A 19,953-nucleotide genomic window follows, 5' to 3' on the forward strand; every position below is an offset into this window, starting at 1 on the left:
TCAGCCTCAAGGAGTAGGTGCAGTGTGGGAGAAGGAGCTTCAGAGAGTGTCTGGAGCCTCTGGGAGCCACTGTGGAGGAGACACATTCTCCCAGGCTCACACACAGTCAGCTCTGGGCCTGGGAAGGGTACAGGGGACCTTCCAGTCTTGGTTTTATTTTCTGTGTTCTAGTTAAGGGCTGGTTGAGGGAAAGTGCTCAAGTTATTTATCACCTTAATCCAGAGGACTACTCTAGCTCCTTGGAGGCAAAGTGTGAGTAAATACATTTAATATAACAATAGTATTATAATAACAGTAATTACATATATAAAGTCTACAGTTCCCTGTTGCACCCTCCTATTATAGTTTGCATAGCTTCATTTCTTGTGACACCTCAGAATGGAGTCACCGGGAACTCCGGTTGACCTGGCACAGATGATTCTTCTCAGGGAAAGTCAAGGGGTGAGAAAAGAGGAGAACATGGGCTGCCAGGGAGGGCTGGCATGGGAGTGATGTCCTGGATACAGTGGCCCAGGATGGGAAAGCACTGGAAGAGGGATAACTTCCCCACCTCCAGGGTATGAAGGCAAGCAATGTGGCTGCTCTGGCTCCTGCAGGAGAAGGCACCAAGCTAGAGGGACTAGAGATAGTGGTGGCAGGGCAATACTCTGGTCCTTAGACCTCCTCTGTGTCCAGGAAGCAGAGGGAAGAAATTCAGTGATCGCCCAGTGCTCCATTATGCCCCACTGCCATCCCAGCCCAAAGTGTGCTGAGAGGAGAAGCTGCAGGCAAGTTCTGGATCTTCTCTAGAAGCCAGGAGAGAAGAGGGAGATGAGTTGGGAGAGGGAAGAAGCAGACTCCCGAGTAGCTGGGGACAGGAAGGAAGGTACATGCAAGACGGAAGGAGTGTTGGATGTGGAAGAAATTGGGGATGCTGACTCACCCAGGTCACAGAGGCGTGGTGGGGTCACTCAGGGCTCGAGCATGGCTCTGGGGGGAGAGAAACTACAGTGAATTTAGGGACATATTTCTTGTCTTTCTCTCGCTTTCTTTCCCTTCATCCCTCCCCACAAGCCTGTCAGTTCATCTCTCTTTCCTACCCAAAGTCCTTGAATTTTGCTATTTACTTTTATTTTTTTAGAGACAGGTGCTCACTGTTGCCCAGGTTGGAGTGCAGTTGCACAAATGTGGCTCACTGAAGTCTCAACCTCCTGGGCTCACGAGATCCTCCTGCTTCAGCCTCCTGAGTAGCTGGGACTATAGGTGTGCACCCCTCAAAAGTTCAGCTAATTAAAACTTTTTTTTCTTTTTTTGTAGAGATTGGGTCTCACTATGTTGCCCAGGCTGGTCTTGAACTCCTAGGCTCAAGTGATCCTCTCAGCTGAGCCTCTGAAAGTCTGGGATTACAGGTATGAGCCACCTCACCTGGCCTGAGTTTTGCCATTTTAACCCAAGTTCAAGCCAGGCCACTGTCATTCTCCCCTTTCCATCCACCCCAGCACTATACTCCTTATTTAAGATTCCTTTTAACCTGTGACCTTGATGCCTCTTAGCCAGGTCCCGGGGAGAGGAGAAAGGTAGACAAGATAATAAATCCAGTCTGTAGCCTCAGCTAGGAGCACAGGTTCACAGTTTTCCCCCAACCCCCCGGGGTTGAAAGATCAGAAAAGCCCACCCAGAAAGCAGCCAAAGAGATCACCTCGTTCCCAGCCTCATTGTAGGAACTTACCTGCCGAGATAGCCCTAAGATCCCTCGACTGGCCAGGGTGGGAGTGCTGCTTCCAGGGTTGGGGGGTTGCAGGCTGGGGCTGTTTCTTGGTCCTGGGGACACATCTCCAGAAGAGTCAAGTGTTTCTGGGGCTGAAGGGGAAGCTAGGGTGAGAGCAGAGTATAGAATCCCTCCAGATTACCTTAAGCAACCAAGCTGCTCCATCAGGGAAGAAAAAGCTCCATAGCAACAGGAAGCTGTAAGTCACCATAGCGATCCAGTTGCAAGGGAACCCCCTACCAAGAGGCAGGAAATTGTCAGCAGCATCATTAGAGCAACCAGGGAAGAAGCGACAGGAAACTATAAGGATTGCCGTGGTGAACCAAGAGGGTACAACAGGAAGCTGAGGCAGTTTCCATAGAAACCCAAGGAGAGCTAGAGAGAGAAGTACAGAGGAAGTGCTTCTTAGCAACAGGCTGTTGTAAGCATCACCCTAGCAACCAGACGGAAGGTTCTTTTAGCAGTGGGGAAGCTGTACATAGTTGTCATGGCAACTGGGCTACTTGGCTAGAAAAAGGAATTGCTCAGCAGCAAGCAGCCTGAACATCACCACCATGACCGAGCTGTTGGGAGCCACCCCTTCAGAGGTGCCTCACCCAGGGAAATTTGCTTGACGTCCAGATCCCAGGCCTCCTCCTCGACGCGGGCAGGCAGGGAGCAGGCTCCCGGCGAAAGGCCGGGAAGGGAGGGGCCGGCATGCTCAAAGGATGACACGGCCACGGAGGCCCGGGTGCGGGCGGCTGCAGAGAGTGGGGAGTGGGGGGTGGGGTGCTGGTGTGGGAAAGCCCTCTTGGCTCCCTGGAATGACCCTCAGTCTCACAGAGGGCCTCCCAGCCAGTCCCACTGATTTGGGAACGAGATGCCCTTCCTGACTTTCCACCACACCTCCCCTTTGTATCCTCATTGTCAAGGTCTTCACTCCTGGGGGCCACCCCCCAGCACCATGGCCCTCACCTCTTCCAGTGAGCAGGGCACTCAGCGTCCGCTCCCCAAGGGCTTTGATGTCCAGGAAGGGTTTATTCCCAATGCCCATGGACACCATCTGCTGCACTCGGAGCTCTGGGGAATAGGGACACTTGTTACCAACTTCTTCCTGCCCTTCTCTCTAGCCCTAGCACGTCATGGTTTACTTTTTTGGTTTGTTTTTGTTTTTGTTTTGCTCCTTTCCAACCCTCATTCCTCCCTTTCATTCCTCTCGTGTCTCTTTTTACTCCTCCTGTTGACTATCACAACATGGATGGCAATGATGGTGTGACTTCCTCCTCAGATATCTGGCTCTTCTCTCCAGTATGTTGCATCCTGCCCATTTGGCATCCCAGCTGCCTGATTTCTACTCTGCATCTTGGGTATTAAGAGCAAAAAAAAAAAAAGCAAAACAAAACAAAAAAAACCCTCACATTTTTACATACTTTTACAGTTTACAAGGTGCTTCCATATATTTCACCTTACTTAATCATCCCTATTACACTAAGATGAAGACATTACTATTTCATTTTTCAGATGAGCAGAATGAAGTTCAGAAAATTAAAACCAAGGTAAAACCCAGCAAAAAGTCAAAAATAAAAACAAAACTAACAAAAAACAAAACTAGTCCAGGTCACACAGCAAGTAGCAGCAGTTCTTAAATCCAAGTGAGTGGTTTCTCACCTTCTTTTTCCAGCCATTTGCTTTATTAAAAAAATTTTTTTTTAATCCTTTAAAGACAGAGTCTTGCTCTGTCACTCAGGCTCAAGTGCAGTGGCACCATCATAGCTCATTGTAGCCTTGAACATTTGGGCTCAACTGATCCTCCTACCTCACTCTTCAAATAGCTAGGACTATAGGTGCACACCACCATGCCCAGTTAATTTTAAACTTTTTTGTAGAAATGGGGTCTCACTATGTCCCCAGGCTGGTCTTGAACACCTGGCCTCAAGCAATCCTCCCACTTTGCTCTCTCAAAATGCACTGGGATTATAGGCGTGAGTCACTGCACCTGACCCCTACTTGCTCTTGCTTCCCTGAAATTTGCCAGCTTTCTCTTTCTTTTTGGTATATCTTAGGCTTATTTCTACCTCAGTAATTTCTCTCAAGCCAAATCTTGAATCTTCTTACAAGCCATTCTTTCTTCATCCTATAAACTGTCTTCCCAAGCAGTCCCCATACTCTCCAGAAAACCCTGCTATAACCCTGACTCCAAGCACCCTGTTCCTCAGCTCTGCCCAGTACCCTTGTTGTGGGCTGCCTGTCTCCACAGCAGCTGGGCAATAGAACTTGTCCACTTGAGTTTGATCTCTGGTGAGGTTGCCTGCAGAGTATATGCCTCTCGTGCACGCCGCCGCCGAAACCACAACTCGAAGCAGAGTCCGCTGTCCCCGATGTTTTCTGTCAGCCCCATGTCAGCAGTCTGAGGAAGAGCAGAGGGCAGTGGGTGAAGACAGAGCAAGTCCTGGCTGGGTGGCGCCACATGGCAAGCACTGGGCTTAGCCTGGCATCTGATGGATGTTCAGTAAACGTTTGCTCAACACCTATCATGTGCCAAGTGCTCTACATTTAGTCTTCACAACAACCATAATTTACAGAAGGGGAAATGAGGCCAGAAACATGAAGCAACTTGCACAAAGGCTTCTCATAGCTTATTAGAGCTGGAAGTGGACCCAGGCCTTTTCCTCTATGCTATACTCATGCAGGGGGTACAAAGTCTAGAAACCCTTAGAATCCACCCCACACTGCCTGATCCAGGACCATAGGTTGCTATAAATGCTTATCTGGATATCAAGGCTGTTTCCCTAAAGCAAGGCCTGCCTCTTCTTGGATTCTTTAGTCAAAGTATAGCGTGCTTTCTCCTCATGCCCTAGGAACCAACCCTAATTCCAAAGGCATGTGTGTCCTTAGTGGGAAAGTTCCTCTTCCAGTCTGGTTTGGAATGCCTCCTAAGGCTTCCGCATGAATGATAAGGAAAACCTCATGAGGCAGACCAGTGACAGGGACTTCCAACATCCCCTGTCACCCTAACTTGATGGTCGATTACAAGCCAAAGCCTATTCTAGATGATGCAGATTCTCAACCTGTGTTGGGGTTGAATTTCCAGAACATCCTGAGTTCTCAAGAAGGGAATGACTTCCTGTCACCTCCACCACTCACTCCAGGAATTGTACCTTAAAGGCCTGCTTGTAAACAAACATCTCTGACCCTCCTTCAGGGCCCTTGAGCTTGCTGAACAGGAGGAGATGCTCAAAGAGAAAGACATGGCGAAGGCACTTCTTTCGGCCACAGATGACAGTGAAGGGGTCTCGATGCAAGAGCTGTCCCTGCTCCTTCAGATCTATCTGGAGAAAGGAAAAGCAAAAGTGGTTGGCCCAGGGGCCCTTTGTTTGTATTTTATAGGGAGCAAAAATAGATTTATAGGGCAAGGGGCCTAACGCACTGGTTCTCAGGCAGGGTCAGGAAGTCAGGGAAGCCCTCAGCCTAGAGTCCATCCACTGGTCACCATGCACAGCACACCCAGCTGAGCAGCACAGCCCTGTTTCTGAAGATGGCAAGGTGCACTGCATAGTAAGGTTTATAGCCGCCTGTGGGGAAGCCTTTGCATGCTGGGGATCCAGGAAGAGAATCAGCAAAGAACTGAAAGGGAAATAGGTCTATTCCAGAGGAGGATATAGGATTCCAACATGTTTTGGAACCTCAGGGCTGGAAAAAGACTAGGTAGACGAGATAAGGTATGTGCTGGGTGTTGAGGTGCAGGAGGAAGTATAGGGTAGGTGGGGAAAGATAACAATTAGGAAAGGAACGGGAGAGTACAAGGCGGATGTAGGAACATGGGATGTTGGGAGGACATAGCTTCTTTATTTACAAAGGAGGAAAGTGAGGCCCAGTGAAGTTCAGTGACTCAATCAAGGCCACCCAGCTGGTTAGAAATTAAAGCCTGGGGCCCTCTGACCTGGAGCCTGGTTCTCCTGTCACCAACCTACATGGCTTCTGAGGCCAGGGCTGGGCCGTTTGAGCAGCAGTGACTGGAGCCAGGGCCTCACCTCACAGCCACGCACCGCCTCCACAGCCAGCAGGTCTCTGCCACGGGCCTCTTGTTCCCGAAGCAGCTGTACAGCAGCCCCAAGGGCCTGGCGCTCAGAACTCAGCTCAGGCCCAGCTTCCCTCAGGAGCTCCTCCAGGAGCCGCCCATACCGAGCCAGCTGTTCCAGAGGCTGTTGCAGGGCTCGGGGCAGGTAAGGTCCGGCCTCCATGGAGCCCTAGGTTGAGAAGGACACAGACAGGGATGAGGGGAGGGCTGGAGCCTCTAGGGGCCAAGCTCAGGGGTTGGGGGGTAGGTGGGTGATACCCTAGGCTTTTGGGTATAGATGAAGCCCAGATGCTCCCTAAAGTAAGGCAAAACCCTTCCACCTGGAAAGAAAGCAGGTGGGGGCCTGCAGGCCAGCAATCATCGTCTATATCTTGAAGGGAAATGGAACAAGAATCAAAATAGTAATCTCCTGTACTCTCTGGCTTTGAACTTTTTTTTTTTTTTCCTGAGATGGCGTCTTGCTCTATCACCTAGGCTGGAGTGCAGTGGTGCGATCTCGGCTCACTGCAAGCCCCGCCTCCCAGGTTCACGCCATTCTCCTGCCTCAGCCTCCTGAGTAGCTGGGACTACAGGTGCTCACCACCACGCCTGGCTAATTTTTTTTTTTTTTTGTATTTCTAGTAGAGACGGGGTTTCAAAGTGCTGGGATTACAGGTGTGAGCCACCACGCTGGGCCACTGGCTTTGAACTTTTAAAGTCACTTGTACGTCTTTTGATGTGAGCTCTTCTGCTGCTCAGATCCTCCCTGTGAGCTGGCTATAGTGACTATCGCCCCCCTTTACCAGATGTGGAAATGGAGGCCCAGACGAGTCAGGAGTCCTGCCTGGTCCCTCAGGTGGACTGGATAAGAACCTGGCCTCACCAGTCCAGTGCTTGTCCCACCCTCGGCAATTCTAGGAGATGATTGGTAGGTGATGTTCCTGGGCACATCCAGGAAAGCTTTTTTCCCTGTGGGATTTTTGGGGTGGGTTTTTAGGTCTTCCTGGCCCCTCTACTTTTCTTCTGAAGATTGGAGAAAAAGTTACCTTGCTTGAGGGACTGAGCACAGCCAGACCATTCTCCAGTTTGTGTCGGTGCTTCACGTACTGTGCATAAAGGCTGAACTGGTCCCCCTGTGCCAGTAAAGAACAGATAAGGTGTCTCCAGCGAGGTCTGTGCAGACAAACCTCTCTCTTCCCCCTCTCCATCCTCTCTGTAGCCCAAATGAGGGATGGGTCACCAGGGAGCACTCTGCCTGCCAGGGAGGGAAGGGCTCCCTGTGGAGAGAGCATAGTCCAGGCAGCCCTTGAGAGCAGGAACGCAGAGGCTGAGTAGAGGCAGAGGTGCCCACAGAACAGGGCTGGGCCCCAATGGCATGGACCATACATGGGAGGAGAGGGCTGTGGGTACTGAGAAAGAGGGACAGATGGATGAGGCTGGAACAGAGAAGAGAGAGCACTTGGAAGAAGTTGAGGGGATCACTCACATGGCGAAGGAAGCAGGCCCCAATGCGTAGGGGGTGGGTGGCGCAGCCCTGAAGCTCCCGCAGAAAGTGTGTCCGGTGGAAGCTGCGAAGCCTTTCCCGGGCACTCAGGGCAGCAGCCCAAGTGCCCCGAAGTTCAGGAGTCAGCTCAGGCCCAGGGGGTGGCACTGGTTCACTCAAGGTGGCCACGTAATCTTGTTCACAGGCAATCAGCTCAGACACCAGACGCTGCTGGGCACTGCAGGCACAACAGGAGTGGCAGAGGAGGTGTGGGAGGGAGCCACTACCCCCAACAATATCACCTTCTTTTCCTACTGGGCAGTTGGGTCTGCCTCTTGGGCACCAGTTGGGCTGGGATCTCACCTGATGCTCCGCTTGCGCTCCATCCGGGGGGTGCCTACTCCCCAGGGTCCGTCTGGCCCCGCTGCCCGGCCCAGCAGCACGTGTTCCCGCGGTGAGCACGTCCTGTCTACCACCTCAGTGCTGGTGACCTCCAGGCCTCGAATCAGCACAGCCCGTGGGGGCCTGCCCTCTGCTTCTGGAGCCAGCTCAGGGCCTTCCTCCTCATAGTCCTCTCCACATGGGGCCAAGGAGCAATGGGATGGGGCTGCCCGTGGCCCAGGGCTGCTGGGGAGCAGCAAGGAGCTGAGGCTGGGTGAGGGGCTGTGGGGGCCCCACTGGGCCCCTCCACTGCTGGCACTGTCTGCCCGCCGTCGTCGGTAGCCCCGTGGGCTCGCCTCCTCTCCCAGGTGTTGCTGAATCCTCCTCTCCAGCTCTTGGCAGCGGGCCCGGCAGCGGCCCCATTCTCGCAGGGCTGCTGGGTTGCCCAGGTCCAGGGCCAGGGCCCGCATCTCCTGGAAGGTGCCGGCACTGGGCTCTGGGGCCCGCCGCAGGGCCAGTGCAGCCAGCACAGCCTCCCGACCCGGCCCAGCTCCTGCCAGTCGAGCAAAGCCCTCATCTACCCATTCATGTGCCTACAAAATCAAAGGGGTTGGGGATGGGAGAGAAAGGGTAAGGGCCTGTGTTGCTCACAAAGGATGCCCAACGACAGCCCTTGTCCTCTTGCCTGTGGCTTCCCAATGCCCATCACTCTCCCCGTTTTCTCACTGTTCCAGCATCACTGCCTAACCATGTCACTTGGAGTTGGTATGGAGATGGAAGAGCCTATATAAAAGAATAACCAGTACTCATATGGTGTTTATGAGTGGCAGGCTCTGGGCTAATGGCTTTTATATATTGCCTCATGTAATCCCCACAGCAGCCCTGTGAGGTAGATCTATGGAGGCACAGTCAGGTTTAGTATCTTGTCCCAGGTCATTCAGCAACCAGGTGGCAGAGCTAAGAGTCAAAACCAAGGAGATGGGCTCCTCAGCCTCCGCTTTTAACAACTTGATTAGCCTCTCCAGGCAGAAAGGAAGTAAAGAAATGGAAATGGGGGGAACAAAAGGAAAAGGCTCTGCATGTACCTGCTGGAAGAAGCGCTGTAGCCGCAGGGCCCGATGGAGGCCACTCTCAACCTGTTCCAGCCGCTGTTCAAAGATATCCAGCACCTTCTGGGAGGTGGCATTCTCCTCCAGAGCCAGGGCCTCCCGTGCCTGGGCCAGGCGCTCCTGGAGAAGGGAGGCTGCTCTCAGACCTGGTCCTCACTCCTAGGTAGTCTCCCCCTGCCTCCTCTCACCTGCCCTCCTGCCCTTTCTCACCTGGACCTCAGCGCTGAAAGCCCGGAATCGCAGCTCTGTCTCCTGCAGGGCAGACAAGGTGTCCCCGGGCACAGCAAAGCTTGCCAGCTGTTCCTCCCCTGGGCCCGAGAGCCACTGCAACACCTAAGGCAGATGGAGTGGCAGAGTAGGGGATCATGGAGTGGAAAGGCAAGGAAGGGCTGAGATCCAGCATCAGCCCCACCACACCAATCTGTAGAACCTTGAGTGAACTATTGCATCTCATCTGCAATGTGGGAATGACAACAGTGAATGGTAATAGTTTCCACAAGGGTCAAGTGAAAAACCGAGTAAGAAATCTTCAGTAAGGTGCCAGATGAGTGGGAAGCTGGGCTGGTGGAAAGTACTGAGGGAGGTGGGTCAAAGTTCCAGAGCTATGCCCGAGTGTGAAGTACATCAAACTGGGGTGAACCAAAGGCAGGATGAGGGTCATATGGATGACTGACGGCTTTCACTAAGCCTTGGCAACTGGTGGGCAAGGGTCGCAGGGACCAAGCCTGGAGAAACAGCACAGAAGGGGTGTGTGTGTATGTGTCCAGCTTTAATTGCCTATTATGGGGCTATACAAACTCTCATGCTGGTTCTGAGATATTTGACCAAAAAGTGATGATAATATTTCCCTCTGAAGAAAGGCTGGAAGCTAGGGGTGGGACAGCCTGAGGATGAGAAGTCTGAGACTGTTCCTAATATCCAGTGCCAACAATAACCACTTTTATAGTCCTTTGCTGAATTCATTTGATCTTTCTAACCACGTTGTGAGTTAATTGTTACTATCCCAATTCTACAGATGAGGACTTGGGAACTCAGAGAAGCTTCATGACTTGTCCAACATCTTACACATGGCAGAACTAGAACTCAAGCTGAGCACTTTAGATTCCAAATCTTGTTTTTAACCAGTTGGGGAAACAGCTAATAAGCAGGTAAGCAAACAGGAGATGCAACCCATCTCTAGGATATTGGCTTAGAGGAAGCCAATACGAAGAAATCCTAGGAAACAGAAAGTCTCGGCTCCCGCTTTAGCACTGGCCCTGAGATGACCTTTCCTCTGATGCCCACCTGCAGGTCCATAAAGTGTCCACTCACCATGCTCGGGGCTAAGGAGGAACAATCAGATTTCAAAGCTCCCTCTACCTTACATGGTGTGGTGGAGAGCAAATCCCTATGGGGCTCTTAACCCCAGGAGAGAAGAATCAAGGTTCAGAGAAGCCAGCCTTATTCCTGAATCTTCCCCACAAAGAAGCCTGTAGTTTCTCTTAGGGGCTTTCAATGCTCTCTCCTTCCAAGGTGGAGGGAGGTGGTACCTTTCCGACCTCAGGTCTGAGAGATGACATCACATAAGGAGTTAAGGGTGCATGTGTGGCAGTGTAACTAATGAGCTGGTATCAATAGACTTTTATTATTTTTCAGCTAAGGAGGTAGGCACTCCAGAGTTGATCAGCTCTTTTCAGAAGCCCCTAGGGCAGCTGAGCATCTCTCACAATCTCTCAGCATCTTGGATCAAGCATAAACAGTGGGGAGGGGGAGACCTGGCTTTTCTTTACTGGTGCTACGATGCTCCCACCCTCTTGTTGAATCTCACACTGACCAACAAAGGTGAGGAGACAGGGAGGGGCATTCAACCAAGCCAGGCTAGAAGAACACCATCAACTATAAGTACCAACGGGAAAGGTGCTGGAGGCCATACTCCCAGGCCGAGTAAGAGGAACATAGGAGTCCTGGCTCACCTGCTGGAGTCGCCGCAGGCACTGCCGCTGCTCTTGATGCTGCACGTGTAGGTTGGAGAGGCGCACGAGCTGGTGAATGGCCTCGTCCACTTCCTGATACAGTGTAGCTGGGCCTTGGCCCTCCAGTCTGGGGAAGGAGCAGGAAAGAATGAATCATTTCCTTTGTTGAGCCCCTCAATTCTGTCCTCCCATCCCTCCGAGGGATGCAAACATGAGAAGCTGCATAGCAGCATGGATCAAAAGCATGGGCTGAACCCTGACTGCTTTGGTTTGAATCCTGACTCTTTACTGACTGATGTTGGCCAAGACAGTTAACATTTCTGATCCTCCAAATCCTCATTTGTAATAGTAAATGGCACACAAGGATGTTGTGAGGGTTATGAGACAGTAAGTGTAAAAGCATGGTATCTTGCCCAGATACATGCACAGTAAGAATGGTCTGGCAGCTAAGGTTTGTTGGCAGCCTTCGGCTGTGTCTCCACCTCCCACTTCCACCTGCCCCCGCACACCCATCCCTCGTACTTGCTGCTGTGAGTGGAGCGCAGCCTCATCAGGATGGCCCCCCCATCCCTCTGCAGTGCCGTCAGCCGGGGATCTGCCAGCACCTTCTGCAGGGGCTTGGGCATTCCCACTGCCTCCTGGGGATAGGGAGCAGTTGCCAGTTGGGGTTCCACCAGAGAGTCTCCACCCCAGCCCCATCCCAATCCCATCCCCCCATTGTCCCATCTCATTTCATACCTCTTCCTCTGGCTCTGCTGCTCCCTCCAGCTCCTCAATGGCCTGCCGTACTGAGCCCAGCACACCTTGGCACAGGCGGCATAGCCTTACCACTTCCTGAAACCCACACGCAGGGATGGAGTTGAGGATTAAGAGTTTAAGAAGGAACTTAAGCCCTAGGGTTGGGGTGAGGTAGCCCCAGAGACTTTTATGGAGGCAATGCTGAATTCAGTTCCTGACTTTGTTGCTAACTAATTGTATGATGTTGGGCAGGTCCAGAAACCTTCCTGAACTTCAGTTCCTCAACTGTAAAGTCAGGATAAGAAAGGCTTCTGTGATTTTTAAGGAGATGATGCCAGTTTAGCAACTAGCATGGGCCTGGCACATTGCACAGCTTGGTAACTGTGACCTTCCTTTCTCTCTGTCTTCAGTGGGGCTTCACCCTGTCAAACCCCCTCTCTCTGCCTATTCATGTCAATTTCCCCTTTGACACTAAAGGCAAAACTTAGAGACCATCTACAGACCCCTCTTTTATACTCAGCTCAGATCATGTTTATTTCTCTCTTCTTGAATACTCACAACACTTATATTCATAGAATTACATGAGATAAGTGCTGGAAGGACCTTTAGCAATTATACTGTGATTGTTACACTTCACTGATGAAGATCCCGAGGCCTGGATGTTGGTGCAAGGAGCGGGTACAGAAAAGGCACTATTTCTGCAAGTGAGGTAAAGTAATTTGGAACAAGAATCAGCCTTTTGACTCAGTGCTTTCCAGAAACCCAATGACACTATCTTGCACTCTTCTCTACTTGTTTCATGATTTATCTCCCAGCAAAAATCATGTACTACTTAATGTCATATTAATAATTTATTTGGCTGGGCACGGTAGCTCATGCCTGTAATCTTAGCACTTTGAGAGGCTGAGACGGGTGGATCACTGGAGTCCAGGAGTTTGAGACCAGCCTGGGCAACATGGCAAAACCCCATCTCTACAAAAAAAAAAAAAAAAAAAAAAAAAAAACAAAAATTAGCTGGGTGTGGCGGCACATGCCTGTAGCCACAGCTACTCAAGAGGTTGATGTGGGAGGATCGCTTGAGTCTGGAGGATGGAGGATGCAGTAAGCTGTGATCGAACCACTGCACTCCAGCCTGGGTGACAGAGCGAGACTGTCTAAAAATAGTAATTATAATAATAATTTAACATACTCCTCCCATCTCCCCAGTAGACCATGGCACAGTGCACATGTTTTCCTCATGATTTGGGAGCCATAAATACTTGTTGAATTGAATGGAATGGAAACCACTTTTTTGCAACCCCATGGTATGTCCTGGACCTGGCATCTGTCCTAGAATGTCTTCAGCTGGGCCATTCCTGGCTCCCAGGATGCTAGGTGTTAGAGGGGAAGCTTACCTGGTGTATCTCTACCCAGTGACTGGGAGAGGGGTCCCTGTGACCTCCTAACTCCCACTGCAGCTCCTCTGGCGCGGTCACTCTTTTCAGATCATTCTCTGACAGCACCTCAGCACCCTGTAGAGGGTAAGGCAGGGGTTTCTTCCTGGGCACCCAAGGACTCAGAAACCAGCCTGGGGCTCCAGCCAGCTTCTTCTCCTTTCTCCACTACTGATGGGAAACTAGGTAGGAATGAAGGGCTCAAACCTGAAATCCACAGAGTTCACTTGGAAGGTCATCGTGAGTGAGAATCAGCAGCCGCTGAACGAGGGGAGGATCTCCTGAGTCCTAAGGGCAGAGAAGAATAACCCTAAACTGGGCAATTGGGTGTCCTGGACTGGCCACTAGTGAAGAGTTAGGATCCAGGGGAACTGCCTGTTCAAGGGGTGGTTACCTGAAGTTGGCTCAAGACAGTAATGAGTGCTGGAGGCAGTGAAGGTGCCTGGCGAAGGTCCAGCAGGACGGAGAGCCCCAGTGTCTGTAGATCAGGCCTGTGGGAGCAGGAAGAGTCAAAGAGGCTGCTGTGTGTGTGTTTTGGGGGATAGGAGATAAAGCAAGGCAGACATACAGGGTCTGTATTTAGTTAATAGTCCTCAGGAGATATTAGTTGCTGGTACATTTGGGAAGAAATGGGCAAAGGGCCAAATTCTGGGATGGGTGTACAGGAGGAAGTGGCCTAGCAGTTGGGAGTCTATATTCATATGGCTACTAGGCCAAGGAATTAAGGTCTGGAAAGTTCAGAATTCTGTTCTGGAATGGCATGCATTCAATGTCAGCCTGTAGTATGGTGCCTAATAGGTACTCAGTGCTCAATCAATATTTGTTGAATAAGTGAACCAATGTCCTGATGATCTTGGTAGTGTTGGAAGACAGTGAAAGTCAACAGTGTTGCTTTTGAGGATCAATGAAGATATGAAGCTGGAGGTCAGGGTCAGTAAGGCCAAAGGTCAATGACTTGAAATCTGAAGGTTGAAGAAGGAGGTGTCCTTAGAGATCAGAAGGTCAGTGTCCTGAGAAGAAGGAGGTGAGGGTCCTCATGAACCAGGAGGTTAGTGTCCAGGGTGCCAGGACTGGGCCTCGGTTACCTGAGCAGTGAGTGGAGGTAATGAAGAGTTGTGTTCAGCATGTCTCGGGAGGGTGGGGGCTCCTCAGGAGGGCACGGTGGGGTAATGGTCAGCAGAGCTCGCCCACTCTGGTCCACCCCTCCTGAAGACACAAAACGGCCAGGCTGTCCTGGCTGGGAGCAGTCCAAGCCTACCTCCCTTCCACCCTGCCTCCCCCAGTCCCCAAGCCCACCCAATTGCTTCTCTTTCCCAGTCCTTTTTCCCTTCACCCACTGATGCCCACTGACCTGTCAGGATGAAGAATCCAGATGCCATCAAGTCCCAAGCCACATCAGGGTCATCAGAGATGGAGACTGGAAGGGCCTCTTCTGGAATGCTGTCCGCTTTTCCTTCCTGCACAGTCTCCAGCAGAGGTGTTGGAGTGTCAGACAGGAGGCCTTCTGGGCCTGCGTGTCCTGCACAGACACAGGCAGAAAAATGGGACTGAAGTTAAGATGGTTCTGGTTGTTCTGCTCCCAGCGTAACCCTGCTCCTCATCCTGCCCCCTCCCATAGGCCCGACCTGCTTTGGCCCTTTCCCCATGAACCTCACTCAGTGTCATCTCACCTGCCATACACACGAGGCCTGGCCCCTCCTGCTCTCTCTCTCTGGCACCCTCTTCTGTAGGCCCACAGGCTTCAGAGGGCTGAGGCTCTTTCTCGCCTGCTGTTTTGAACTCTTTGGGCTCAGAGTCTGGCTTCCCTGAGCCTTCATATTCCTCCTTAACCAGGCTGCATTCTGGAAGCTTGTGCTCACTTGGTGAGGGCAGATTGCCAAGGGCTTCTTGGTGGCTGGCCTCTTCCTTATCCCCAGGGCTCAGTGGGGCACTGTCCCCTCCTCGGCTAAGAGCCCCTCTGCCTGCAGCTCGCTTCTTTCTTCTGTTTCCTTTGCCTGTTCTCCGAGGGGTACCAGGTGGTCCTTCAGCTCCCTGGCCTCCTCCTCCTCCTCTAAGCTCCCCGGGCCTCAGGGGGCAAGATTCAGAGGCTTCTCCCACGGCCTCTGCTGGGGGCTCAGACACCTCTAAGACTGCTGCCTCTGGGACAGCCTCAGCTCCTGGGGGAGACTCAGGGGAGGCTCCAGTGCTGCTCCCCTCGCCGGGTGGGCGTGCTCCATCCTGGTCCCGAGGTCCCAGGCCCTTCTGGTGCACCCACGCCCGGTGTCTCCGGTGGCGGCCCTTCCCTCCAGCACCCTTGCGAGTGGGTACTGTCCGTACTCTGGAGGGGCCCGGGGAGCCTTCAGCATCTGCTGGGCTCCCCCTCACAGGCAGCGTCACCTCCAACAGCTCCACGTACTCGCCCTCAGGTCCTTCCACAGGGGCATTGTGCCCATCCCCAGGACTCCGGGTACCCAGCGCCTCCTCAGGAAGTGGAGGGCTGGGAAGCCCTGGAGGTCCAGAGGGCAGTTCTGGGGGCAGCGTACTTGGCTGATGTCCGACCATGAGGCCCTCTTTGTGCACAAATCGTGGGCAGATGAGCTCAGCCCAGGGCAGCCGCTGAATCCCTGAGGGCGCAGACAGTAGGCAGGTACTGAGGCGACCTGTTGGCCGGTCCTTGTTGATGCCTTGTAGCCACTCAGGTGTGAATAGGTAGGCACAGGCCTCATTGGGCACAGGAATCTCCTGCACCCGCCCACCCCCAGGGGCCAGACACTTGAGTGCTAGTCGTGGTGCCTGGGCAGCTGAGGGCACCACTTGCAGATAGAAGTCTCCTGGGCGCAGCAGTTGCCAGGGTAGGGCAGCTAGCTGCACCACCACCTGTTCATGCAGGCAGAGCGGCCACCCCTCATGGAAGAAGAGGAATCCACTGTACTGGGCCTGGGGAGAGAGATGGGAGGCTGCACTCAGGCCTCTGCTGAAGAAGCCAGCAGAAGAGGGCGGTTAGAATGGGCCCACCCTAGGCAGGACCAGCCCTATGCCTGGAAGATTACACTCTCAGGAGAGCAGGAGGGGAGATTTGGGTTATTCAGGTGGCAGAGAGGAAGGGATTGGGACCGATCGGTCTCCTGGTGGTAGGAAGCTTCTCTAGGAAGCTAGTTCCGTGTGTGGGAGGGTAAGAACTGAATCATTACCAAGACGTGGTCAGCAGATGCCATTGTCTTGGAGAAGTTAAAGACTCTTAGAAGTCTTTATATCTGTAGAAATGAAGGATCTCTGTTGACTCATGTACGGGGGAGTTAGTATCTTGAGAAATTCATATGAGGGGGTGAAAATGTCTGGAATTGGGTCTGGAGAGTTAGGGTCTTTGGGGGTCAGTGTTTCTCAGGGGTCAAGATGAATTTGGGGAAGATGAATGTGTGCGTGTGTGTGTTAGTGTCTGAATGGTCAGTGCCTGTGAAGGTCAAAGTTTGTGGGAGGTCAGAGAACGAGGCTTAAGTGACTCTGGAGAGATCAGTATTAGGGGAGGCTGTATCTCCAGGTTAGTGGGGGAATTAGTCAGCCTGGCTAGTCTGTAGAGTGTGGCAGTGGATCTTGGGGAAGGCAGAATAGTGATGCACGGCCACTCACACAGGCTTCCTGCTGGACCTTGGCAAGCAGGTGCTTGGCTGGTACCAGGAAGTCCAGCGTGTACCTCAGTGCGTCCTCCCGATAAGTCCTCTCCACCACCTGGAACACCTGGCCCAACAGGGTAGGGGCTGTTGCCTCAAAGGGTGGATACAGGGCGGCGAGAGTGCTCTGCACACAGTCCTCCACTGGCTCAGGCTCCTGTAGAGATAGGACCAGGCTACAGATCCCTAGAGATCACCCAATCGCGGCTCCTTGGGAGCTGCACTGGTCTGGGGGTGGCTGTGTTCTCCAAGGCCCCCATTGTACAATGTGTGCAAAAAGTGGGCACTCAGGAAATGCTGGCTGATGAGCCCAGAATGGGAGTGGGGCTGGGCCGGAGTGCACAAGCGTGGCAGGGCACTCAACACTCAAGTTCTGAGACCTTGGCTTTGGAGATCCAGAGAGAATTTGTTGTGAATGCCCCCAATCAGGGCTGTTCCGGGTGCTCGTGAGTTGGGGTGACTGCATAGACCTTTCGTAGGAGAGAAAAGACAGGCTTTTGGGCTATCAGGGGACTGAGCTTATGGCTGAGAACTTGAGGGGGTGAGCCATCCTGCAAATCCCTTCTCATAAGACACACCATCCAGAGCTCCCCATCTTAAGTGGAGGTGCATCACCCACAATTATGTCCTAGAGATGATCATTTGGTGAAAGAGAGATGGTCATTTGGTGAAAAGAGGAGGATGGAAAGACTGTCTGTGACTGTCTTGGGTCTTTCTAGCATCCCTCTTCCCTCTCCCACAGTGGCTCTGAAGCAATCACCCAATCCTAGAGCATGTGGGATTGGGTTACAAAGAACTGGGTGGGGGCAGTTGAAAGAGAAAAAAGTCACAAAAGGAACTTGTGGGAAGGGAAGAGGAGGCCTTGATGGTATGCATTAGAGCTGATCTTTTCTGATTCCAGTGGGACCTCTCTCTGCCAACCTCCACTAGGAGTCTCAAAAAGACTCAGCCCTGCTTCATCCAGACTCCCCTCCCTAAGTGAGTCAATGAGACATCTTCCTCCATCCCACAACCTAAACAACCACCCCTTGGGCTATTCCTTTGCAAACTTCTCTTTTAAGACAGTCTTTGAAGTTCCTTTTACCGGAATTTTTTTTTTCTTTTTTTTTTGCAGTAAATGGGGAAGGGGAGACTCAATGCAGCCTTTACCTTGGTCTCTACCTGCCCTACCCCCATGTCTTGCCTTTGCCATAAAACAAAATAGCTTATTTTTCTCTGGGCTCCTCCATCCAGTTTGTCTCGACCGTCTGGGAAGTTAGGGCAACCACTCCAGAGACCGGGACATTCAGCGCGTCAGCGCGCAGACCCGGCCCCAAGGTGTGTGGGCGAGCAGACAGACCCCCAGTGTTCCGGGACCAGGCGGACGCAGTGCGCGTGGGTGGGGGGAAGGTGGAGATGGCCGGGGGTGAGGCAGAGTGGGGCCGTCTGCTCCAAGGCCTGGAGTGCGGAGCTAGGGCTTGAGCAGCTAGGCAGCTGCAACCCATTAGGGGCGGTGAGCTCATGGCTGAGCGAGAGTCTCAGCCACAGGAAACAGCAGCGGCAGGAGGGGAGGAGGGGTCTGGGGAGGGAGGCGGCGGGCGGGAGCACGGAGACCCAGCCTCCTGCCGGCGGGGACCAGAGAGGAGACCAGAGAGACTGAGTCAGCTCTCCCTGGCCCAGTTCCTCTTTCTTTTTCCTCCAGCCTCCCTGCCAGAGGGTGCCCTTCCCTCCGTAGAGGGGCGGCCCCAGTAGTGCCCCTGCCCCTCCTCCACTCCCTGCGGTGAGCTCCCCCTGGCAAGGCCTCTCCCCCTCCTTCACTCTGCAGGGAGCGCCCCCTTGGCCATGCCCCCGCCCTCTTTGCAGTGGGCGCTCTCTCTGGCAGTGCCCACTCTTGCAGCGATGCTTCAGAGTACTCTGCAGTGAAAGTTCCCAGGGCAGTGTTCACTCCTATTGGTGTGGGCTTCTTCTTAGCGGTACCCTCCAGCTTCCAGCGCCCCAAGTTGCTTCTGCCAGGGTCCCCTACTCCCTGCAGGGCGCTCCGGCTCATGTTCCCCACTCTCTGCCGCAGGAGTGCCCTGAGGCAGCCCTTCAGTTCCCTGCAGCAAGAGCTCTGGGGCACTTCCCTCCCCCACAAACTCCGGTCGGCTCTGGCAGTGTCACGCCCCCTGGTTCTGTGAGCTCCCCCTAAGCACCCCCAACTACCCTGAGGCAGCCCTTTTTCTCTGCGGGAATTTCCCTCTTTGGCCATGCCCCTGGCCCCGTCCCAGCCACAGCTGTGGCCGGTCCCCCAGGGCCGGATGGGTGGGCCTGCCTCACCGGGTTGGGGACAGGGATGGAAAATGGTGGTTCCATGCAGGTCAGTTCTCATGACCCGAGGGGCCGGGCCTCTTCCAGGGACGCTGCAGGACCAACCCGCAGGGGTCTCCCGCGGGTAAGGAGCTGGGACCAGGAGGGGGAGGGAAGCTCCAGGAAAGAAAGGCACAGGTCAGGACAGAGGAGGGCGGGGAGCGGGGAGGTGTGTGGATTAGGGGAGAGACCCGAGGGAGGATGGGGAAGGAGGCGGAGGAGAGGAGGAAGAAAGGGTGAGGGCAATACTCGGTGGGGACAGAGCTAAACAGTCGGGCAGACGAACAGACAAATCGAAGAAGGGGGGAAGGGAGGGAGGAGAGTCCCAGGAGCGCTGAACAGTCCGAGGCAGGATCGGGAGGCACCAGGCTGGGGACTGGGGGCCCGGAGCGGGCTGCGCGAAGGCCGAGGGGACCCAGGGGGCTGCGACGCTGGACTCACCATGGCTCGGCGCCGGGCCGCGTCCGACGCTTGGTCGGGCGGGCGGGGCCGGGCGCGCCACCGCCTCCCTCCCGCCGCTCGTGTCTCGCCGGGTCTGGCTAAGGGACAGCTCCGGCCGCGGTGGCGGCTCGGCCCGCTCCGGCTTCCAGGCCGCGGGGCCCCGCCAGGGAGGGCCGAGACGGCCGCCCCTCCCCGCCCCGCCCTTCAGCGCCCGCCCCCGCCTCCGCGCGGGACCCCTTGTCGGGACTCTATCTCCCGCGTCGAGACTCTCTGCCGCTCCCCGGGCGTCCCCAGCCTATCCGTCCCGTTCACCGGCAACCTTCTTTCTTCTCCGCCCCGCCCTCCAGCGGGTAACCCCGACCCTGACCCTCGGAGGCCCGCCCAGCCGAGGATGCCCCTCTTTTCCCGCCACCGCCTCGCTCCCCGCGGGATCAGTTTAGCCTCGGCAAGGGATGCTCCAAAGGCTGGGGCGTGCGTGAATTCCCTTGTGCCGCCCCTTCCCAGAACTGGGGTCTTCCTGCGGCTGGAAAGCCTCCCCGCTCTAACTCGCCCGGGACCCTCTTCTCTCATCGGTTTCTAGACTTTGGCAGGACCCGGGGCTCAAATGAGACCTTCAGGCCCCTGCCTGCCTAGCAGAGAGCGGAAGGCCGGGAATCAGGGG

General features: G+C 53.9%; 1 protein-coding gene across 7 annotated transcripts; it reads right to left on the minus strand.

Moving 5' to 3' along the window:
• Positions 1–251: 251 nt before the first annotated feature.
• ARHGEF40 (Rho guanine nucleotide exchange factor 40) lies at positions 252–19,427 on the minus strand. Of its 7 annotated transcripts, none has more exons than XM_021940978.2 (24): positions 19,293–19,427; positions 16,486–16,683; positions 14,550–15,795; positions 14,231–14,398; positions 13,965–14,085; positions 13,274–13,370; positions 13,087–13,167; positions 12,841–12,957; positions 11,447–11,542; positions 11,231–11,346; positions 10,709–10,835; positions 8,967–9,089; positions 8,733–8,876; positions 7,630–8,240; positions 7,270–7,504; positions 6,830–6,916; positions 5,758–5,973; positions 4,885–5,055; positions 3,956–4,133; positions 2,702–2,806; positions 2,344–2,487; positions 1,709–1,851; positions 923–969; positions 252–785 (listed from the first exon to the last, which is right to left on the minus strand). In XM_021940978.2, the coding sequence occupies exons 1-23, from the start codon at positions 19,293–19,295 to the stop codon at positions 928–930; spliced, it is 4,569 nt and encodes a 1,522-aa protein (XP_021796670.1). In that variant the 5' UTR covers positions 19,296–19,427; the 3' UTR covers positions 252–785; positions 923–927. The 7 variants fall into 7 exon arrangements, 6 of the variants coding, with proteins under 6 accessions (XP_021796670.1, XP_003901559.1, XP_021796673.1 ...); XM_003901510.4 differs by having other exon boundaries at positions 1,709–1,839; positions 19,293–19,382; XR_001904658.3 differs by lacking the exon at positions 2,344–2,487 and having other exon boundaries at positions 1,709–2,122.
• Positions 19,428–19,953: the final 526 nt, after the last annotated feature.

The sequence above is a fragment of the Papio anubis genome, chromosome 7, assembly GCF_008728515.1.
Source record: "Papio anubis isolate 15944 chromosome 7, Panubis1.0, whole genome shotgun sequence".
Classification (NCBI taxonomy): Eukaryota; Metazoa; Chordata; class Mammalia; order Primates; family Cercopithecidae; genus Papio; species Papio anubis.